Below are 22,756 nucleotides of genomic sequence, written 5' to 3'. Positions count from 1 at the left end.
GTTCAAGCTTGACAAGACCGTTGTTCAATTTATTCACAAGATGATAACTTCATTTGCTACAAAGCCCTCATTCATTCCTTGAGCATAGTCCAACCTGTGTACAGAATGAGAAAAGGGTTCTGGGGAGTCAGTGTGGCCTTATGCTTAGAGCACTGGACTTGTATTCAGGAAACCCATGTTCTCTTTCTCTCTCTGCACTTGGCTTGTTGGGTGACCTTGGACAAGTCACTTCAGCTCTCTGTGGCTCAGTTTCCCCCTCAGTAAATATGGATAATGTTACTGGCATCCTTTGTAAAGTGCTTTGAAAGCTATTGATGAAAAGTAATATATTAGAGCTGGGTATTAGTCTTATTCTTCTATAGAAAGAGTAGCATGTGATCATGTGATTTAAGATTGTATCATAGTGCATACACAAGCACAGGGGGACTGAATTAAAGATGCACAGGCAACATTAATTCTGGCATTTCTTAAATTTAGTGTGTTTAATTTTGCAACCTTCTTTTTCTTTAAATGTGTTTTGTTGTTTCCCAATTTTTTAAAAAAGCAATCTAGGAAAAAAAAATCAGATGGAACCATGGAGCCCAGAAGGGTTGGAACCTTTAGATCTACAGCACAGACCTCTAACACTTGATTAATGGAGTAACTGTTAGCTGTAGTAGGCTCTATATTTCACCTGTAGCAGCAGTAAGTGGTGCACAGCCTGATAATTCACCTGATTTAATGTGAAATGCCTTTCAATTTGGGGGAGAAGGCATCTGTCTGGTCTTCCCAGAGGACTGCCCCTCGGCCTGTGGTTTTCAAACTGCGGGTCGCAACCCAGTACTTGGTCGTGAAATGTAAGGCACTGGGTCGTGGCAGCTCTGGTCAGCTCCGCCAAAAGGGCCGTTAAAAGTCCATTTCCGGTGCTGGCCGGCTAAGGCAGGCTAGTCTCTACCTGTTCTGACACCATGCTGCGCCCCGGAAGTTTCCATTGGCTGTTTCTGGGGTGCGGTCTGCGATGCCAGGACAGACAGGAAGACTGCCTTAGCACCGCCACTGACCAGGAGTCGCCTGAGGTAAGCCCGTGCCCAAATCCCCTGCCCCAGCCCTGAACCCCCACAAACCTAGAGCCCTGCACCCCAAACCCCTCATCCACACCCCAGAGCCTGCACTCCCAGCCCAGAGCCCTGACCCCAAAACACAGAGCCCCTTCCTGCACTCCAGACCCCTCATCCCTGGCCCCACCCCATAGCCTGCACTCCCAGCTCAGAGCCCTGACCCCCTCCTGCATCCCAAACCCCTGCTCCAGCCTTGAGCCCCTCAAGAGCCCCTCCTACACTGAAACCCCTCATCCCCAGCTCCTCTGTGTTGTGGGTTTCTTCAACTGGGTCTCCAGAAAAAAAGTTTGAAAACAACTGCCCTAGGCCCTATGCATCGGTCCATCTTAGCAGTTTTTCTTGCTAATAGGATCCCTCTAAAAGGTGACAGTATTTGTTTTTGTCACCTTAAAAAAAAAAAAACTTCCAAAGAGTTGTTGATGTTTTATTGTATGGTATGTATTCAATTTCTAGCCTCTCTTCCCCACAGATATTTTGCTGGTATTCTTGTATTATTCCTGAAATGATCAGTGGTGGTCAAGTCATATGTATTTTTATTTGGAAATGTTTTATAATTTATTTTTCTCAGTGGATCAGGTCTCTTCCCTTCTTTATTTTCCTGTGATGATGATTATGCCACCTGATATGGGCGAACTTAGGACAGCTTTGTTAGAGAGATGGAACATGCCCTTACTAGCATGGAACAAACAGTTCTTTGTCCATGCACTGATTGTTTTATCCTTTTTATTTCAGTTAAGTGTATACACTACCACACGGTCAAACATTGGTGCTGAGAATAATATAGATCTGATATTGAATGTGGAGGATTTTGATATTGAGTCCAGATTTGAAAGGTAAAGTATTATTATTATGAAGTTCTTTAGCATTCCTACAAAATTATTGTATCTAATAGGTATGTGATGCATGTTAGTGCCAGTAAATTAAGGTAGATCTACCATACAACACAGTGTTTTCACTCTGTTTGGATTTTCCACTATCAAAGCTAAGGCAGTGTACAACATATAGAAATTCAAGCTTTATTTAAAAGAAAATAATAGTAAATAAAAGTTTTAATTTTAAGTCTGTCAAAATGTCAGGCCTTATTGCAAATTTAGTCTAAAGTTGAGAATGAAGTGCTGCTGTACTGGAAATACATGTACTTCAAACAATGTTGTATCAATGGCAGTTTGAAACTCATCTTGTTTTTGACTGTATATTAGTTTTTCATTTTTATAATACCGTAATATTTTATAATCTCTTGACATCTCCAATTCATTTAAAAATAAAGGGAAACAAAGAAATATAATCCACTCTGGCCCCACTGATGGGCTTCATGTATTGGTTTTATTTATTTTGCCTTTATTACAGTCTGGGAACCTTGTAGCCTAGTCCCCTGCTCTGGACCTCAAGTTTTACCAACTTTAATGTCTCTTTAACTATACTGTGCAGATTCAGTGGTCTATAATGTACCAAATGTTTAAGGTACTTGGATAGTTTGGATTGTGCTGCCAGTATTTAAAACAACTGTTTCCAGCAACTTAAGTAAATATTTTACAAGATGCCTTAAAGTATAGCTCTGCTCTGAATAGTGACTAAAATTGAAATGCAAATCCAGGTATGTCCTTCGATAACTTCTGTATCATATCTGTTCAGTTTACATGTCAGGTGACTTTGCAATAGCTGGTGTTTCAAACTTTGCCTAGAATCTGAAAGTCAAGCTATGTTTTTAGCTTGCACATCACCAACTTACTTTTCCATGTCTGTGTTAGCTCTGCATTTCTAACAGAGTAATATAAACTAATTCTTTGTTGCTGAAGTACAGGTAAGACTCTGTATACTTATGAGGGAACGTCAATGAACTAGGAAGATGTCTTTTTTATTCCAGAGCAGAATCACGCTTTTATGACTTAAAATGTTATGAATTTTTTATATTTAAATTTTCTAGAACTATGTGTAATATTCCACTTCAAATCATTAGTTTAAAAGAACCTATTTCACTTTTTAATTAAAAAAAACAAAACAAAAAAACTGCAAACACCCTACCATTTTGCAGGCTGTCTATATCAGATTCTGCTAGGTTTTCAATTTTTTTTCTTGTAACTCCGCTAATTGGAAAGCCTATCTCTCTGGTCATATTATGCTTCAGCTCAGATGGGTAGTAAATATGTTTCCTTTACTGTGGTGTAACTTGGTTCTGTGGTCCATAGAAGTGTTCAGTGCAGAGCTAGTCTCCGGTAGAATTAACAGAAATACAGCTGGGACTATGTAATCCAAGATAAAGCAAGAATAGCTTTTCTGCATTTAAACACACTGATATTACTATTACTCTGAGTTGAAAGCTTCATTGTCTGACACTGACAAAGTTACAGAAATATTTAAAATTCGTTCTCGGGGAATCTGAAGAAGTGAGATAGAATAGCTTGACAATACATTGAATTGTTTAGAACTTCAAATTAGTTCGTAATTCGCTGTCACTTTTTATAATGATTATGTTGTGTGGCACTTTAAGCCATACAACTTCAGTAGTAATTGGGAGTAATTTTATAGCAAAATTTTATAGCTTGTCAAAGAAAAGAAAAATTAAGCATTCACAGCTCATACAAAATGAAAACGTGCTTTTTCTTGCTACGCTCTTTCCAGAGTTCTGTGTTTGTAATTTACCATGGTTGAAGAGGAATTTCATTGTCACTAAGTACTTGCCAACAGATAAGTTAGTGATTTAAACTGAATACATTTTGCTGAAGATTTGTTTGTTACATGATGATGAAATTCATTTTTTTTGGTTCACCCTTTCTAAATACTTTTTTAAAGCAAGTTCTAATATAGCATTTAAAAGTTACAAGAACTCTGTATTTATAATTGACATCACTATGCTATTTTATAATTTGTATTTTGTATTTTAGAACAGTCAATGTATCTGTACCAAAGAAAACTCGAAATAATGGCACACTCTATGCATACATATTTCTTCATCATGCTGGCATTTTACCTTGGCACGATGGCAAACAGGTGCATATAGTAAGTCCTCTGACAACATACATGGTCCCTAAACCAGAAGAAGTTAATCTTATCACTGGAGAATCCACCACCCAGGTAGGCTTTTTTCCTTGATGGTAAAAAGGCATACAAAGAGTATGTGAAAACATCTTTCTTATCATGTCAAGATAGACATAAAGTAGGTTTCTTAAACGAAAAAAAACTAAATAAAATATCAAATGACTTTTTAAAATAGTAAGGGCAGGTGCGGGGTAACATGTATGAACTAGAAAATATTATTTAGGTCAGTCAGAGAGGAGTGGGCAGAAGAAGGAGGGCTGATCAGAGCAGAAGGGACTCAAAAGGGCGGAGGATGGATCTAGTTGACATCAGCAATACAGGTAACACCTTTGGACATTGTTAATCAGCTTGACGACTGGGGGAATGGGGTGTCACAAAAAGCAATTAGGGATTGTAAGACTTTGAAAATTTTATTACAGTCTAAAAGCAAAGAAAATCTCGCTCCCTCACTCCTCACACACCTTTACCTTTCAAGATCAAGTATTTTTTGAAAGATTGAGAGTGTTCAAATTGTATAGGCTTATTCTTAAAATTGGATTTTTTTACTTTTGTAGTAAATGTAAGGGGGTGATTGTGCAAATTTGATTGTGAATAAGGGGTCGCCAATGTGAAAAGTTTGAGAAACTCTGCCATAGGATGAGAGTTCTCAACTTGGTTGCAAATAGATTCGTGGTGATTGTAAATGCCTTTCCTTTTTTCCTTTCTCTGTGAACGGGGACAGGGGAATCCTGAAACTGTTTACCGTAACATGAGGTCACGGTATAGATACGGTTAAGAACCACTGCTTTAGCAGAAGGAACTGGAACAGAGGAGCAGAACTTTGCTGATCCTCTTTTTGAATGTCAGTGCTCTGATTAGAAATGTGTGGGGAGTGGAGAGATTAGGCCTGGGTGTTTTCAGCTACAGTCAAGTAGTTCAAAGGCAGTTATTTTTGCCAGAAAGCAAGTAACACAGTTGAATTTTCAAACTAAGCCAAAGTAAGCTGTATAGCAATACTTACTGTAAATTTAACAGCTGTTTCTGTATATCACATCTGATTTTAAGAGGGATACCGAAATTTGCATCGGCAAATGAGTTTAATCTACTATTATACTTTGTAGTAGATTCAAAAGTTTGACACTTAGCTTAATCCTGATTTAAAATTCAAATCATGTTTACTGATCATATAAAGTTTTGAATAGTTTGCAGGCTGGAAAGAGCCTTTTAATCTTAAATCAAACTGAACTGAAATGTTATAGAGGCACTTACAAGATCTGTAAGGAAGAGTCTCAGAAAGCTAGGTTTATTACTATGCTTGCTGGCAGAACCATGAATGAGTTGGTGTAAATGAGATTTGTGAAGTGTTGGAAATATCATTCTCTTTAATGTGGAAGACTTGGAATCTGGTACAGTGGGAGACATCACATAGGAACTAAAAATACCTTCAGAAGTTGTGGGGATTAAGGCTGAATTCATCAAATTAGAACTGGCTGGCCTGATTGTAGATGGTTTTAGCAGTGAATATGGGCTGTTCTAATTGCGTACAGGGTTACTTTAGGCAAGATACTCCCCATGTTGTTGTTGTGAACCTTGCCAGCTATAACCAAGGAGAACGTCACTGTAATTTTGAAAAATATTTTCAAATTTTACTGGGTAAATCCATAAAACAAGTTCTTACTGATACCTTCAAGCTATTTGGACATATGTACCATATGAGAGGGAGCCTGCCTTAACCCAGCTGCACTGCCAACCGGACTTCTAATGGCCCGGTTGGCGGTGCTGACTAGAGCTGCCAGGGTCCCTTTTTGACCAGGTATTCCAGTCAAAAACCGGATGCCTGGCAATCCTAGCCAGCTCCTGCATGGGTAGCTTCTCTGGCGTGGCTGTACTATCCCCAGCCCTGGCCACTGGGGTGGGCACCAGGCTCACCAGCAGCTGTCCCTGGTTGAGTAATGTGTGCAAGCAGCTCGCACACCTCCGGGCAAGAGATGCAGAGCGCTGCATGGAAGGGACTCCTGTCCAAGAGCGTGCAAGCCAGTTGCACACAGTAGTGCAACAGGGAACAGCTGCTGGTTAGCCTTGTGGCCGCCCTAGAGAGCAGAGCTATGGGCAGTACAGCCACGCTCAAGGAGCTGCTGGTGTGGGATGCTGGTTCCTGGGAGCAGCAACCTGTGATGCTGATGCTTTCACTACCATGATTCCCAGTAGAGCCCTGCAGCTCCGCGGATACCGGTTTATAGCTACTCTTCGCCCCCTCCCCTGCCCACCGCTAGCACCACTTTGCCCCGTCCCCCAGTGGTGGCCCTCTGCCGCTCGCACTGGAGAGGCATGAGTGGCCGGTGGGGAGGGACTTCAGGGAAGAGGCAGAGTGAGGGCAGTGCCTCAGGGGAAGAGGAACAGTGCAGATGGGGCCACGGCCCAAGCACCCTTTCAGCGGCAGTGCTGTAAAGGTGGCAGGCCAGCACGCCCCCAAAGGGAGGAGTGCAATATCCTGTTTGGGGAGGCTTAGCCTCCCCTGGCCTATTATACCTGCCGTCCATGTTCAACCGCCTGAGTTATTGTTCTTAAGGAAAAAGGACAGGCATATTTTGTGGGTACAGTGTGTTTCATGATGGACTTAAAATGCACTTGTGATTGAAGTCCTTTTTGAACAGGGAGTCTTTGCAAAAGCTAAAATATACCATACTGAAACTTACAGCATGAAAGACAATCCTGGCCATTATGTTAAAAAAAACAAACAAACAAAAAACCCCTACACTTGGCGATGGTGTGTTTGAACTTCTGGGTCAGGCCAGAAAGCAATACATCTTTTAAGGATGTATTGATTTTGGTGGGAATTTGTTTTGACCTGTAGCATTGCATTAGCAGCCATGTGAATTTTGCACAATGAACTTCATCTAAGCAATTCCACACGTGTAGCAAAGCAAAATCCAGAACTTGATTCAGATGTTAGTGACCTAGCCAAAGTGTAGACTCTTTCCAGCTCCGTTAGTCTGCTGTTCACGGGCTTGAAAGTGGGCCAAGAAGAAAACAAATCGTAGCAAGTATTCCACAACAAAAAAAGAAAGCATTAATGGAGGAAGGACTGAGAGTCTTGCATAATGATCCAAAGCAAAACGAGTGGAATGGCAACTGTATCTCTTTAATTTACTTGAGAGAATGAAAAATCAGCCGGAATATTGGTTATCTTTTTTGTGGGGAGCGGGGGACACACACACCCAGTTCTGAAGTCTTAGTTGCTTGTTAACAAGTGATCAGATTTTTTTCTTTCCTAATGGAAGCTGAGATCTTTTTACAAATATCACATGAATGTGGTGTTGAGACAGCACAAACTCAGTGCAAGTAGTGTTACCCCCACGATCCTTATATAGAGCAAGCAGATGTCAGTGTTCTGGCTGTTTCAAATGGGGCATGGAGAGTAATCAGAAAGTCAGTTTTTTTAATTAACTTTTTTCTGAACTGGCTTCAAATTTTTAAAAGTTTATCTTGAATCAGAGTTGTACAGTATTTCCTCTTTTCTAAGCATATATGTTTTTCAGTTTTAGTTTCAAATAGCAATAGGCACAGGATTCATTCCAGCACAGTTAGAAAAATATTGATATGATGTCTGGTCCAAGCTGAACTAATGCTAATTTTCCACATGTTCATGTTTCTGGTGTAGCTAATTGTAATCCAGGGTTCAAGTGACTTTTATTGTTTTTTTTTTTCCTAAAATTTGCATTTAATGTGTACAGCATTATTCTTATTTCCTTTTTATTTAAAAGCAAATAGAAGCAGAAAAGAAACAGACCAATGCCTTAGATGAACCTGTCTCACACTGGAGGTCAAGGTTGACTCTAAATGTTATGGTGGAAGATTTTGTTTTTGATGGATCCTCTCTCCCTGCTGATGTTCACCGATACATGAAGATGTAAGTTTACAAAGATTTTGTTTTGTTAGACTTAGAGATATTCAGTTTATAGGACTAATTTCTCCTTTTAAATAACCTCTGAGTGAAACATTAAAGTTGTATAGTTTAAAATCACAGAACTCATTGTTGGGAAATGGATATTTTAACATCAGACTTAAACTTCAGCAATCACAATGAGCAATATTTAAATATTTAAATAGTAGTAGCCCTTACACTTTGACCCAAGATTGCACCACATCTTAATTTTGGCCCCCTTGTGCTTATGTATGATATATTCTTTAATTGCATGATCACATCCTGTTTCCATAGAAACATATCTCATTCAGTGCAAAGATTAAACAATTGTGATGGTTTTCAGGGGTTTCACCTCCAGCAAGAGAGAGTCTTGTGTACGGTGGTGGGCTGTCATTGCCGGACCACCACCAGCCTTTCAGCCACTCAAGCACGCTCCTGTGAGCTATGCTAACAATACATGCACTCCAATACCTCAGTCCCTTTGAACAGCTCCAGCCTCAAGACTGGCTACTCACAGAAATCCCAAATCCTCTGCTCCCAAAGGTGTAGTGTATCCCAGTTTTCCTTTAAATCACTGCTCCTGTAAAATCACATAGGACTCATGAACAATTAAATAAACCTTCTGTTGTTTGATTATAAGAAAGAAAAGAATTTCTATTTGTTTCCATCACCTTCTCATTTCTAGTAGTTACAATATAAAACAAAATCATAAAAGGGGGTCAATGTTTATTAATAGTTTCCTTTCCTATCTAATAAAGTAGGTCCCTCCACCCCACTGCACAATTCAGTCTATTGCAGTGGTGGCTGGCTTCACAGGAGCCAGGGTCCAATTTTTCATGAGAACATCCCTGCTCTCAAGATGTCTCCTCAGTGAATGGAGACACAGTGCTTCCCCCCCTCCCCCCCACTCTCTGTTATTCTGAAGCAATCTCTTGTATTTATTCATAGGTAGTGTGATTCCCTGACTGTTGTAATGTTCCTTTTTTATCTCCAAGTGATTTTGATTGTTTGCATTTGTCTCGGATAGTTTTCTATTGAAAGTCTTGGATGGAGCAAGGCTAGACCATTGATCCTTGTATCTCATCACCAGCTAAGCAGGACAGAGTGACTGTGAATTCCCTCCTGTTTGAATGGGCCATCACCAAGAAATGTCCCCTGGTGACTCACTTCCATTCAGAGTCCATAAAGCATAATTTTAACATAATTATACTATTCCTTATTTGTTACCCGTATGTACATATTGCAATGATTATAAATCTGTGCAAGTTATGAGCTTTCTGTAGCTTTCTTATATGCTGTTCTTCATGGATAAATATCTTGCAAGACCTGTATAGTGTAGTGAGTTAGTCAAGTTTTAGTCAGTTGTTTGTCACTAGGTTTTTGTGTCAGAACAATACACAGGGCATGAGTCAGGAATGTTAGCATGTGATTGTATAGTTAAAATTGGATCATAATTTCTACAACGGGGCAGAATTAAGGTTGCACAGAAACCATTTGGCATTTAATGCCCTGAAAGGTTAACATTATCAATCTAATTCTTTACTTATACAGCTCCTCTCAAAACAAAATATTCATAATTTTAAAAAATAAAATGTCTCATATGGTAGATTTTTGCATGCTCAGGCATTTTCTCTGCACCTTTGTGCGACATCTGTTTTGAGATGGGAAGATAATAAATGAGTGTTCCTTAAATGTGCTGTTGATTTATGATTGTAACATGCTGCTGGGGATATCCAGAGCTGTGAGCACTATATAAACTCTCTGCCTCAGGAAGAGTTAGCTTTGCTAGCAACAAGACTGGTCAGCTGCCTGCCACAGTAATCCGTCTTCCTCACCAGAAAACTTCTTAAGGCTCTCCCATCCCAAACCATCGGGTTGCCAGGTGTCTGGTTTTTGACTGGACTGTCCAGTCAGATGTACTGACCTGACATCAAGTCTGGTTACTATGTGTGGGTGGGGGTGAGGTGGTGCGTCATCAACCTGGGCCAGCCCCTGCTCAGCTGGGGCCACCTCCTGTCTGCATCTTGTGAACAGGCAGGCAGCAGGCTCCACATCAAACTGCAGCTCCAGCCCCACAGCAGAGGGAGGTGGAGAGGGTCAAGTGACAAGGAAGGGGGAGGAGGAGAGGAGCGAGTGGGGGATAAGGCCTCGAGGGAAAAGGCAGGGCAGGGATGGTACCCTTGGGGGAAGAAGTGGAGCGGGCGGGGAGGCCTCAGGGGGAAGAGGTGGGGCAGAGAGGTCTGGTTTTCAAAAATTAGAAGGTAGCAATCTGTGCGCTCCAGCCCCCAGTCTCCTGAGAGATGTTTCTCTGCAGTGCACAGCTGCTACCATGGTGCATTCACAGAGGGTAATTAAAATTTGCTGCTCTGTTGGTCAGTACATCAGAGCTTATTAATTTAGTTAAATACACCCTTCACTTCAAACAGATCACTAATTGGTTTATACTAAAAGTAAAACAAGTTTATTAACACGGGCATAGATCGGGTGTTACTAAGTAAAAGGGATAAAGGTAGAAATGGTTACAAGAAAATAAAAGTGGAAACGCACATCTAAAAGTCTAAAACTTAGTCTAGCAAGATAGTCTTTGTCCCAGGTAGTTTCTTTTACCCACAGTCTCCTTTCCAGCTTTTTTTATTGGTAGTCGTGGCCAGGACCCATCACAGAGATCAAATTGCTTGGTTTCTTTGTCTCCTAAGGTGAAAGATTAAGATGGAGGTTCTTTCTGTTCCTTATATCCCTAAAGGGATTGCCTTGATCTTACAAGTCAGAAAGGCTTCCTGGAAATTGTTTCGTGTCTCTCTCTAGGGTTCAGGAGCCATGCTAATTCTCTGTCTTTTGAGTTAAGGGCCAGGTTAACCCTCCTGGTTTAGCTTGATGGCTTTATTTATTGCTAATATGTAAATTGAGGTAAACCCACATTCCTTTGTCTGAGCCAGACCGGTTTATCGCCTTTACCTAAGCTCAGCTGGTCTGACATTAAACAAGTTTCTGTAACATTGTACAGAGAATTCCTATCTTCACATACAATGTTAACACATGCATTTTACAATAATATTAGTACCCAGCCTTCATATGGTACTTCAGAAAGCATATTTTGTACAAATATTGCAATAATGTGTTGGTGTGAATGCAGGGATGCTTGGGTCACAATGATGCATTATAATTTCAGTTATTTTTAGTAAGATTATATTCAGAAACAAATACCCTGTGGTCTTTGTGACTGCCGTTGTGCACTGAGCTGTGGTTTTGCACCAGAATATCTTTAAAATTGTCCCTACCATCAGTGTGAGAATAATCTGAAGTGCTGCATAAAATTGTTTCCTATTGAAAAAAGTGCCATTGAGGCTGTGTCACCAATTGAAAGGTGGAAGATGTTTTATTATGGCTATTTCCTCAGATAGTTCAGTTTCAGTCTGGTGGGAGGGAAACAATGATCTGGAGTCAACTGTCTCTTCTAGAAGAAGGCAACTATGTCCTTGGTCTTACAGATGCTTAAAATCTACATAAATTACAAGTGCAGGATAGTTCTTCGTTGGGTATCAGCAGCATCCATTCAATGTACTAAAGAGTCAAGATGGTCTTGGGGTTAGGTCAATAGATGGGGACTCCAGAGTTTTAGATTCTATTCCCAACTCTGCCTTTGGCTTCCTGTGTGACTGGGGTACGTCACTTGGGCCTGGTTCTGTCACTCATACTTTGAATAGTGCTCTATTCCGCAAGTACTCCCATTGTGTTCAGTGTAGCTGTATTTACTCTGGCAAAGTTTGGACAGGCATGGGTCCACTACTACAATTCTACTGGCAATGGTGGAAGCTGTAGTCTTGACATGGTACTGGGTTTTTTACCACCATGTCATCTAGACCTTCTCTGTTTAGATGACCATGTAGTAAATAGGCCTGTGCCTTGTGTATGGTTTGTCTCCCACTATTACTTATGCCAGTGGAGCTGCCCCAGTGACTAATTATACATGCAATTTTTCCTAGTGTTTAGAAGGCATAGGGACTTCACCAATATTTGTGATTTATAGTGTAGTTGTAGCTGTGTTGGTCCCAGGATATTAGAGAGACAAGGTAAGCAATAGCTTTTATTGGACCCACTTCTGTTGTTGAAAAAGACAAGGTTTTGAGCTACACAGAGCTCTTATTTTGACCTGAAGAAGACCTCTGTGTAGCTCAAAACTTTCTCTCTTACCAATAGAAAGTCCAGTAAAAGGTATTACCTCATCCACCTTTTCTCTCTGTTAAAGGTATTCAAATTCTGTGGTGAGGAGTGCTGTGAAAAACTATGAAACCAGTGCAATTAGACAAACTTATTTTTTTACAATCAAGTACATTTCAAATATGGGTAATCCCCAGTCTCTTATTACTGGGATGCAGTTTCTTGTCTTCACCAGACATTGTAATGTCTGGTGATCACTTCTGCATGCTGTAGTTACCTCACTACCAATTTCAAATGTTAGTTTTACCCACCTTTTGTTTCTTTCGTTCTCTATCCTTTATATAGCATATGTATCTTGAACTCTTCACTTATCCTGTCTTTCTGTATTGCTAACCTTGAAGTTGAAACTACAAAAAGTGAACTGAAAAGGATGAATTCTCATTTGCACCAAATATACTACTCTGATAGGGCAAAGGGGTCCAGTATGGAAATTTTCATGACACACATTAAAGTTAAATATGTGTGAAACTATATATAATTGATTCCAGAAATTTATCTTTTTTGTGCACTAATATGATTAGAAAATTTTTTTTTGTGGACTAATGTAATCATAAAATCCATGTTTGAACATCATAGGGTTCAGTTGGGGAAGACTGTGCATTACCTTCCAATATTATTTATTGATCAGCTAAGCAACAGAGTGAAAGATTTAATGGTGAGTAACAACATGCCTTTTCACTAAATTTTGAACTACAGTTTTATGGAAATCTCTGGTACTGCTGTAATTGTTTGTTCTTGTTTCCATTACAGCAGCCCACCTCACAGAAATTCACAGTGGACACAGCTAATATGTTGCTAATCTAATATTCAGATTGGATTTTGATTAAATGCCCAAAAAGTTCATTAATGCAGAATTAAGGGTGTTCTTTCAGAATGTGGTAATTGGCTAAACCAGAAAAACTCCGAGTTAAGATACACACTGGTTACCAGGCTGGCTGCATCTCCTGCTTTGAGCAGGGGGTTGGACTAGATGACCTCCTGAGGTCTCTTCCAACCCTAATCTTCTATGATTCCTGGTCTCTTTGAGCACCTTCAGTAGGTCTCAAGCCTGTAGCTGGTGCCTCTGATTTAGGGTGGAATTACATGACCCTTCCATTCTCAGACCAGGCCCTTCGTTGCAGTCACCTGGTACTAACCACGGTTACCTTAGTAGGTCTAATTTAGGGTATGTCTACACTACGAAATTAGGTCGAATTTATAGAAGTCAGTTTTGTAGAAAGCATTTTCATACAGTTGATTGTGTGTGTTCCCACACAAATGCTCTAAGTGCACGTAGTCGGCGGAGTGTGTCCACGGTACTGAGGCAACTTGCAACTTCCGGAGCGTTGCACTGTGGATGGCTATCCCACAGTTACCGCAGTCTCCGCCGTCCATTTGAATTCTGGGTACAAATCCCATTGCCTGATGGGGCTAAAACATTGTCGCGGGTGGTTCTGGGTACATATTGTCAGGCCCCCGTTCCCTCCCTCACTCCCTCCCTCCGTGAAAGCAAGGGCAGGCAATCGTTTTGCACCTTTTTTCTTGAGTTACCTGTGCAGCCGCCATACCATGGCAAGCATGGAGCCCGCTCAGCTTACCGTCACCGTATGTCTCCTGAGTGCTGGCAGACCTGGTACTGCATTGCTACACAGCAGCAGTTAATTGCCTTTTGGCAGCAGACAGTGCAATATGACCGGTAGCCGTCATCGACGTAGTCCTGGGTGCTCTTTTAATTGGGCGCCTGGGCAAACATGGGAGTGACTCAGCCAGGTCATTTCTCTCTTAAGTTTCATCTCGTGGCGATTCAGTCCTACCGGCAGTGCACTGTCTTTTAATCTCCAGCCAGCAGAAGACGATGGCTAGTCGTCATAATGCACTGTCTTCTGCTGAGCACCCAGGAGATGATGATGGCTAGCGGTCGTACTGCACAGTCTGCTGCCAGCAAGATGTATAAAGATAGATGAAGTGGCTCAAAACAAGAAATAGACCAGATTTGTTTTGTATTCATTTTCTCCTCCCTCTCTCCTTCCCTCTGTGAAATAAATGGCTTGCTAAACCCAGTTTTGAGTTCTATCCTTGAGGTTTTGAATTCTATCCTTGAGGGGGCCATTCAGTTTCTCGCAAAGGCACCCCCTTTGTTGTTTTTAATTCCCTGTAAGCCAACCCTGTAAGCCATGTCGTCAGTCGTCCCTCCCTCCGTCAGGGCAACGGCAGACAATCGTTCCGCACCTTTTTTCTGTGCAGACGCCATACCACGGCAAGTATGAAGCCCGCTCAGATCACTTTGGCAATTAGGAGCACATTAAACACCACACGCATTATCCAGCAGTATATGCAGCACCAGAACCTGGCAAAGCGATACCGGGCGAGGAGGCAACGTCAACGCGGTCACGTGAGTGATCAGTACATGGACACAGACATCTCTCAAAGCATGGGCCTGGCAATGTGGGCATCATGGTGCTAATGGGGCAGGTTCATGCCGTGGAACACCGATTCTGAGCCCAGGAAACGAGCACAGACTGGTGGGACCGCATAGTGTTGCAGGTCTGGGACGATTCCCAGTGGCTGCGAAACTTTCACATGCGTAAGGGCACTTTCATGGAACTTTGTGACTTGCTTTCCCCTGCCCTGAAGCACAAGAATACCAAGATGAGAGCAGCCCTCACAGTTGAGAAGCTAGTGGCAATAGCCCTGTGAAAGCTTGCGACGCCAGACAGCTACCGGACAGTCGGGAATCAATTTGGAGTGGGCAAATCTATTGTGGGGGTTGCTGTGATGCACGTAGCCAACGCAATCAAAGATCTGCTGATATCAAGGGTAGTGACTCTGGGAAATGTGCAGGTCATAGTGGATGGCTTTGCTGCAATGGGATTCCCTAACTGTGGTGGGGCGATAGACAGAACCCATATCCCTACCTTGGCACCGGAGCACCAAGCCGGCGAGTACATAAACCGCAAGGGGTACTTTTCAATGGTGCTACAAGCACTGGTGGATCACAAGGGATGTTTCACCAACATCAGCTGGTGGGAAAGGTACATGATGCTCGCATCTTCAGGAACTCTGGTCTGTTTCAAAAGCTGCAAGAAGGGACTTTATTCCCAGACCAGAAAATGACTGTTGGGGATGTTGAAATGCCTATAGTTATCCTTGGGGACGCAGCCTACCCCTTAATGCCATGACTCATGAAGCCATACATAGGCAGCCTGGACAGTAGTCAGGAGTTGTTCAACTATAGGCTGGGCAAGAGCAGAATGGTGGTAGAATGTGCATTTGGATGTTTAAAAGTGCGCTGGTGCAGTTTACTGACTTGGTTTGACCTCAGCGAAACCAATATTCCCACTGTTATTACTGCTTGCTGTGCTCTCCATAATGTCTGTGAGAGTAAAGGGGAGACGTTTATGGCGGGGTGGGAGGTTGAGGCAAATCGCCTGGCTGCTGGTTTCGCACAGCCAGACACCAGGGCAGTTAGAAGAGTACAGGAGGGCACGGTGCGCATCAGAGAAGCTTTGAAAACCAGTTTCATGACTGGCCAGGCTACGGTGTGAAAGTTCTGTTTGTTTCTCCTTGATGAAACCCCCCGCCCCTTGGTTCACTCTACTTCCCTGTAAGCTAACCATCCTCCCCTCCTCCCTTCAGTCACCACTTGCAGAGGCAATAAAGTCATTGTTGCTTCACATTCATGCATTCTTTACTCATTCATCACACAAATAGGGGGATAACTACCAATGTAGCCCAGGAGGGGTGGTGGAGGAGAGAAGCACCAGGAGGGGTGGTGGAGGAGGGAAGGACAAGGCCACACAGCACTTTAAAAGTTTAAAACTTATTGAATGCCAGCCTTCTGTTGCTTGGGCAATCCTCTGGGGTGGAGTGGCCGGAGGGCCCCCCACTGCGTTCTTGGGCGTCTGGGTGAGGAGGCTATGGAACTTGGAGAGGAGGGCGGTTGGTTACACAGGGGCTGTAGCGGCGATCTGTGCTCCTGCTGCCTTTCCTGCAGTTCAACCATATGCTGGAGCATATTGGTTTGATCCTCCAGCAGCCTCAGCATTGAATCCTGCCTCCTCTCACCACGCTGCCGCCACCTTTCAGCTTCAGCCCTCTCTTCAGCCCGCCACCTCTCCTCCTGGTCATATTGTGCTTTCCTGCGCTCTGACGTTGTCTGCCTCCACACGTTCGTCTGTGCTATGTCAGTGTGGGAGGACAGTATGAGCTCAGAGAACATTTCATCACGAGTGTGTTTTTTTCGCCTTCTAATCTTCACTAGCCTCTGGGAAGGAGAAGATCCTGTGATCCTTGAAACACATGCAGCTGGTGGAGAAAAAAAAGAGGCAGTGGTATTTAAAAAGACACATTTTCTAGAACAATGGATACACTCTTTCACGGTAAACCTTACTGTTAACATTACATAGTTCATGTGCTTTCGTTCCAAGGTCGTATTTTGCCTCCCCTCACCCCTCCCCATGGCTAACAGCGGGGAACATTTCTGTTCAGCCAGAGACAAACAGCCCAGCAGGAACGGGCACCTCTCAATGTCCCCTTAAGAAAAGCACCCTATTTCAACCAGGTGACCATGAATGATATCACTCTCCTGAGGATAACACAGAGATATAAAGAACGGATGTTGTTTGAATGCCAGCAAACATGCGCTGCAATGCTTTGTTCTACAATGATTCCCGAGTACGTGCTACTGGCCTGGTGTGGTAAAGTGTCCTACCATGGTGGACGGAATAAGGCTGCCCTCCCCAGAAACCTTTTGCAAAGGCTTTGGGAGTACATCCAGGAGAGCCGCAAATGCCAGGGCAAATTAATCATTATACATGGTTTAAAAGCAAGCATGTTTAGTATTTTAAAAGGTACACTCACCAGAGGTCCCTTCTCTGCCTGGCGGGTCCGGGAGGCAGCCTTGAGTGGGTTCGGGGGGGACTGCCTCCAGGTCCAGGGTGAGAAACAGTTCCTGGCTGTCGGGGAAAACCAGTTTCTCCGCTTGCTTGCTGTGAGCTATCTACAACTTCATCATCTTCCTCGTCCCCAAAACCTGCTTCTGTGTTGCCTCCATCTCCATTGAAGGAGTCAAACAACACGGCTGGGGTAGTGGTGGCTGAACCCCCTAAAATGGCATGCAGCTCATCATAGAAGCGGCATATTTGGGGCTCTGACTCGGAGTGGCCGTTTGCCTCTCTGGTTTTCTGGTAGGCTTGCCTCAGCTCCTTCAGTTTCACGCGGCACTGCTTTGGGTCCCTGTTATGGCCTCTGTCCTTCATGCCCTGGGAGATTTTGACAAATGTTTTGGCATTTCGAAAACTGGAACGGAGTTCTGATAGCACGGATTCCTCTCCTCATACAGCGATCAGATCCCGTACCTCCCGTTCGGGCCATGCTGGAGCTCTTTTGCGATTCTGGGACTCCATCATGGTCATTTCTGCTGATGAGCTCTGGCCAGCGTGGCAAGCTGCAGGTGACCATGCAAACAGGAAATTGAAGTTCAAAAGTTTGCGGGCCTTTTCCTGTCTACCTGGCCAGTGCATCTGAGTTGAGAGTGCTGTCCAGAGCGGTCATGATAGAGCACTCTGGGATAGCTCCCGGAGGCCAGTACTATCTAATTGCGTCCACAGTACCCCAAATTCGAGCCGGCAAGGCCAATTTAAGCGCTAATCCACTTGTCAGGGGTGGAGTAAAAGGAAATCGATTTTAAGAGCCCTTTAAGTCGAAGAAAAGGGCTTCATCGTGTGGACGGGTGGAGGTTTACATCGATTTAACGCTGCTAAATTCGACTTAAACTCCTAGTGTAGACCAGGCCTCAGGCTCAGACCCTGTTGTTCTGTTTTCTCCGGAAGCAGTGACAGTGGTAATCTGTGACCAAACAGCCTCCTTAGAGAAGATTTATTTAGAACAAAAGTATTTCAGAGAAAAACAGGTATGAAAACAACATAGGCTAGACATATGTCTATTTTGCTAGGTATCTTCTTATATTCCAGGTTAGGATCCAGGCAGGTCTATAGACCTCGGAGACCGCTAGGGTCTGACTGCGAGTTAAGGGAATGGACTATTCCAAACTGTTTCTTACCTTTGCTTCAGGGAGAGTCCCCTTTTAAAAGCTGTTCAATCTTTTTGATCTCCAAGTTCCCAGCCCGGCAAAACAAGGTTGCATATTCCTTAAATCTGCTGTCTTTGCACATTCTTTCAAGTGTCCACAGGGGTGTTCTTATCATTTTCATGTTCTTTCCATAGCTCTCTATTAAGCTACATCAGTGCGTTCATACAGGAAAGTCTTAACACAGTAACTTCCTCTCATTAACCAGGTCATGTATAGTATTCATAAAATTATTACATTTCTGTATTCTTAGTTTACATAGCAATTCCACGAATGCTGTAAGTTTGTCCACTGTTCAGATTTCTGGAAAGGCATGAGGCAGCTCTGGACAAGCTTAACTCTGCACTGACAAATTCTTGGGCATTTAATTTCTTTGGGGTTGGTTTTTTTAAATAACTTTTTGGCACTCTTATGTACTGCAGCCCAACCCTTCCCGTTCACTTTCTCTGACTCCTTGCAGTGATTACCTTGTATGCAGAATGCATTGCCCATACATCATCTCTTTCTTCCCCCATTTCTGTGCCTGTTTTGTACACCTGATTCTTCCTTCTCTCAATGTTGGCAGGGGTCCCAAAGGTTGAAGAGCTGAGGAGCGAATGCAAGAACTAAAATGGAGTCAGTGGGAGAGCTTTTAGAAGAGGGGACCAACATGGTGGTTGTGGATGATGATGGGGAGGCTTTGCCTCTGTCCTCCCAAAAACCCAGCTTTTCAACTCTGATCCCTACTTCCCATCCTGCTATTCCCTACACTGTTCTAATACACTCTTAGATAGCCCTTCTCTGCTCCAACCCCCCATATTTCCTCCAATTGCTCAGACTACCACCACTGCTTCAACATCTCATCCATTCTTTCTATCATGTCTATGGCTCCGACCACCTGCATTATGCCTGCTGCTCTGAGCTACTACCACCACACACTGGCTTCACCTTCTTCCTTGCCACTCCTTGTCCCTGGTAAGCTTGGAGGGGCTATGAGGTGGTAGGAAGGTGGCACTGGTGGAACTGTAAGGAATGCATTCATCAGCAGGAGACAAGGAGGGGCAAGAGAGTGGAGATAGAGATTTGGGAAGGACCTCTGTGTCTAAAGTACAGGGAAGAGGCTCTATACATCCATCTGCAGTATAGCACACTCAAGAGGTATGAAGGGGCCCAGGTGCTCTTAAATGAATGAGAACACCCCATGGAGATGAATACAGCCTGAAATGATAGTTCTGAGAGGTGTGAATTGCTTCATCTATCTCAGTGAGTTGTCTCGTCTCTCCCACCGCAGGTGCTTAATATCATAACTAGCAGATGGGGTGGGGGAAGAGGCTCAGGACCCTCAGAATGAAGGTTCAAATGGGGGGTTAGGGAGAGGGTCACAGGGCCCCCAGATCACAGCACGGATATGAACACGGAGAAGGCCTCAGACTTCATTCCATACAGGGGCAGGGGGGACAGATCTCCGCTTACATATGGGGATCCTTGTCTTTCCTTGGGGTAGGGTTCCCTTCTCTCCCCACTTTGTGAGACACATTCATAGAATCATAGAATATCAGGGTTGGAAGGGACTTCAGGAGGTCATCTAGTCCAACCCCCTGCTCAAAGAAGGACCGATCCCCAATTAAATCATCCCAGCCAGGGCTTTGTCAAGCCTGACCTTAAAATCTTCTAAGGAGATTCCACCACCTCCCTAGGTAACGCATTCCAGTGTTTTACCACTCTCCTAGTGAAAAAGTTTTTCCTAATATCCAACCTAAATCTCCCCCACTGCAACTTGAGACCATTACTCCTTGTTCTGTCATCTGCTACCACGGAGAACAGTCTAGATCCATCCTCTTTAGAATCCCCTTTCAGGTAGTTGAAAGCAGCTATCAAATCCCCACTCATCCTTCTCTTCCGTAGACTAAATATCCCCAGTTACCTCAGCCTCTCCTCATAAGTCATGTGTTCCAATCCCCTAATCATTTTTGTTGCCCTCCGCTGGACTCTTTCCAATTTTTCCACATCCTTCTTGTAGTGTGGGGCCCAAAACTGCACACAGTACTCCAGATGAGGCCTCACCAGTGTCGAATAGAGGGGAATGATCACGTCCCTCGATCTGCTGGCAGTGCTTCTACTTATACATCCCAAAATGCCATTAGCCTTCTTGGCAACAAGGGCACACTGTTGACTCCTATCCAGCTTCTCGTCCACTGTAACCCCTAAGTCCTTTTCTGCAAAACTGCTGCCTAGCCATTCGGTCCCTAGTCTGTAGCGGTGCGTTGGATTCTTCCGTCCTAAGTGCAGGACTCTGCACTTGTCCTTGTTGAACCTCATCAGATTTCTTTTGGCCCAATCCTCTAATTTGTCTAGGTCCCTTTGTATTCTATCCCTACCCTCCAGCGTATTTACCTCTCCTCCCAGTTCAGTGTCATCTGCAAATTGCTGAGGGTGCAATCCACACCATCCTCCAGATCATTAATGAAGATATTGAACAAAACCGGCCCCAGGACCGACCCTTGGGGCACTCCACTTGATACTGACTGCCAACTAGACATGGAGTCGTTGATCAGTACCCGTTGAGCCCGACAATCTAGCCAGCTTTCTATCTACCTTATTGTCCATTCATCCAGCCCATACTTCTTTAAGTTGCTGACAAGAATACTGTGGGAGACCGTGTCAAAAGCTTTGCTAAATTCAAGGAACAACACGTCCACTGCTTTCCCTTCATCCACAGAACCAGTTATCTCGTCATGGAAGGCAGTTAGATTAGTCAGGCATGACTTGCTCAACCATAGCCTAGAGAGATGGGGTTGTGTGTGGGAGTCATGTCCCTCTATCTGGCCAGGACTAGAGAAGTGGGAAATGGGCAGCAACTTCAAATAGTAGGGGAGAATGTGGGGGAGAGCCCTTGTTAGTGTCAACTATGGGGTTAGGAATGGGGAATTTGAAGCTGAGTTATAATACAGACGACACCAGAACCCAGTCACTGTGTTAGATTATTACCTCACTAAGGCAATTGTCTCAGGGCTTGTCTGCACTACCGTGTGGGGTCGATCTAAGGTACCCAACTTCAGCTGCATGAATAGCATAGCTATAGTCGATGTACTTAAATCTACTCACTGTGGTGTCTTCGCTGCAGTAAGTCGACAGCTGACACTCTCCCATTGACTCCGATTGCGTTTCTCGTTCTGATAGAGTACCGGAGTCGACGGGAGAGCGCTCAGTGGTCGATTTATTGCGTCTATACTAGATGCAATAAATTGACCCCCCGCTGGATCGATCACTGCCCGCCGATCTGGTGGGTAGTGTAGATGTGCCCTTAAGATCAGAGATCTGCCAGCTCCCAGGCAACAAGACTGACCCCCATATGCATAAGAAAGTAAGATAGAGACCCTTCGAAAACAAACACAACATTGCATACCCAGTTGCCCCTCCTGAGGTGATAAGAGAATGAATCATGTGGGAAATGTTAGTTATGTTGCTTACTGCACTTACCAGAGGTGCCTAGGTGCTTCAGAGATGAGGGTTGTATAAGAATCTGAATAGAACAGACTACACATTTAGTATATAAATACATGGTGTTTTAAATGCTTTGTTTTTTTATGAAAATTAAACAACCCCTAAAAGCGTTAACTGTTGTTTCTGTTTGCATTCCCATTTGTATGTATATTAATTTTGTTGTTAAGACTATTTTCTGTCCCAATGCAGATAATAAACCGTTCAACGACAGAGCTACCTCTTACAGTGTCATATGATAAAATATCTCTTGGAAAGCTCAGATTTTGGATCCACATGCAAGATGCAGTGTTCTCCCTGCAGCAGTTTGGTATGTTTACTTTTTCACAGCAGAAGGTCAGGTTCTTAACTTCTAATACATAAACTACATATTGACTGCCTTTACAGTACTATAAAATGGTGTAGTTCTTCTATCTTGTTTGACACATTATCAGAAAAATCTGTGGGTTTCTGCTAAACACCATCTTGTGTTTGTACATATAGTACGTTGTGGTTAAAATTAAGCAATAAAATCAACAGCTGAGACTAATTTCAAGGGAGCAGTGATCCTTCCACTAGCTGTTAGGGGCTTTTGCATGTGAAAGTCCATAAGTGCTGCTTTAAAACAAAAGTCACTGTTGGGGTATACTTTTAAAAAATGTTTTATCTTCAACTCCTGAAAAATAAAATCCTAAATAAAAAATACACTTCATTATATTCACTTAACTAAAAATAAAGTATACATAAAAGAGAAATGCCCAATTGCTAACAGACTGATAAACTATAGGAGGTAGTTTATGCTTTTATGGCCTACATTAATTCAGATTGCCTCAATTCTCAAGTAGTTTAATTTGATACACAGATCGTAATCTTAAGAAATACCTCCATTCTCCAATTGACTTCATTTGGAGTTGCGTACCTAGGACCTGAATTTAAGTTGCTAGGGATGTCAAGCTGGATATCCAGAATGAGTGA

General features: G+C 43.1%; 1 protein-coding gene across 8 annotated transcripts in view; it reads left to right on the top strand.

Moving 5' to 3' along the window:
- CLPTM1L (CLPTM1 like) overlaps positions 1 to 22,756 on the top strand; it is a 116,922-nt gene that overhangs the window by 9,150 nt on the left and 85,016 nt on the right. For 7 of the 8 annotated variants that reach the window (XR_012157395.2, XR_012157394.2, XM_073332452.2 and 4 more), the window contains exons 2-6: positions 1,830 to 1,930; positions 3,980 to 4,169; positions 7,877 to 8,022; positions 12,832 to 12,910; positions 21,995 to 22,112. Coding sequence is in view for 6 of the 8 variants with exons in the window: in XM_073332452.2 (XP_073188553.1) it covers positions 1,830 to 1,930; positions 3,980 to 4,169; positions 7,877 to 8,022; positions 12,832 to 12,910; positions 21,995 to 22,112 (634 nt within the window). In the remaining 2 variants the exon portion in view is untranslated. The remainder of the gene's footprint in view (positions 1 to 1,829; positions 1,931 to 3,979; positions 4,170 to 7,876; positions 8,023 to 12,831; positions 12,911 to 21,994; positions 22,113 to 22,756) is intronic. The other variant, XM_073332453.2, reaches the window with a different exon arrangement.

This window comes from Lepidochelys kempii, chromosome 2 (assembly GCF_965140285.1).
Source record: "Lepidochelys kempii isolate rLepKem1 chromosome 2, rLepKem1.hap1, whole genome shotgun sequence".
NCBI lineage: Eukaryota > Metazoa > Chordata > Testudines > Cheloniidae > Lepidochelys > Lepidochelys kempii.
Note: the sequence above shows the minus strand (reverse complement) of the source record. Positions and strands in the feature narration are given on the sequence as shown.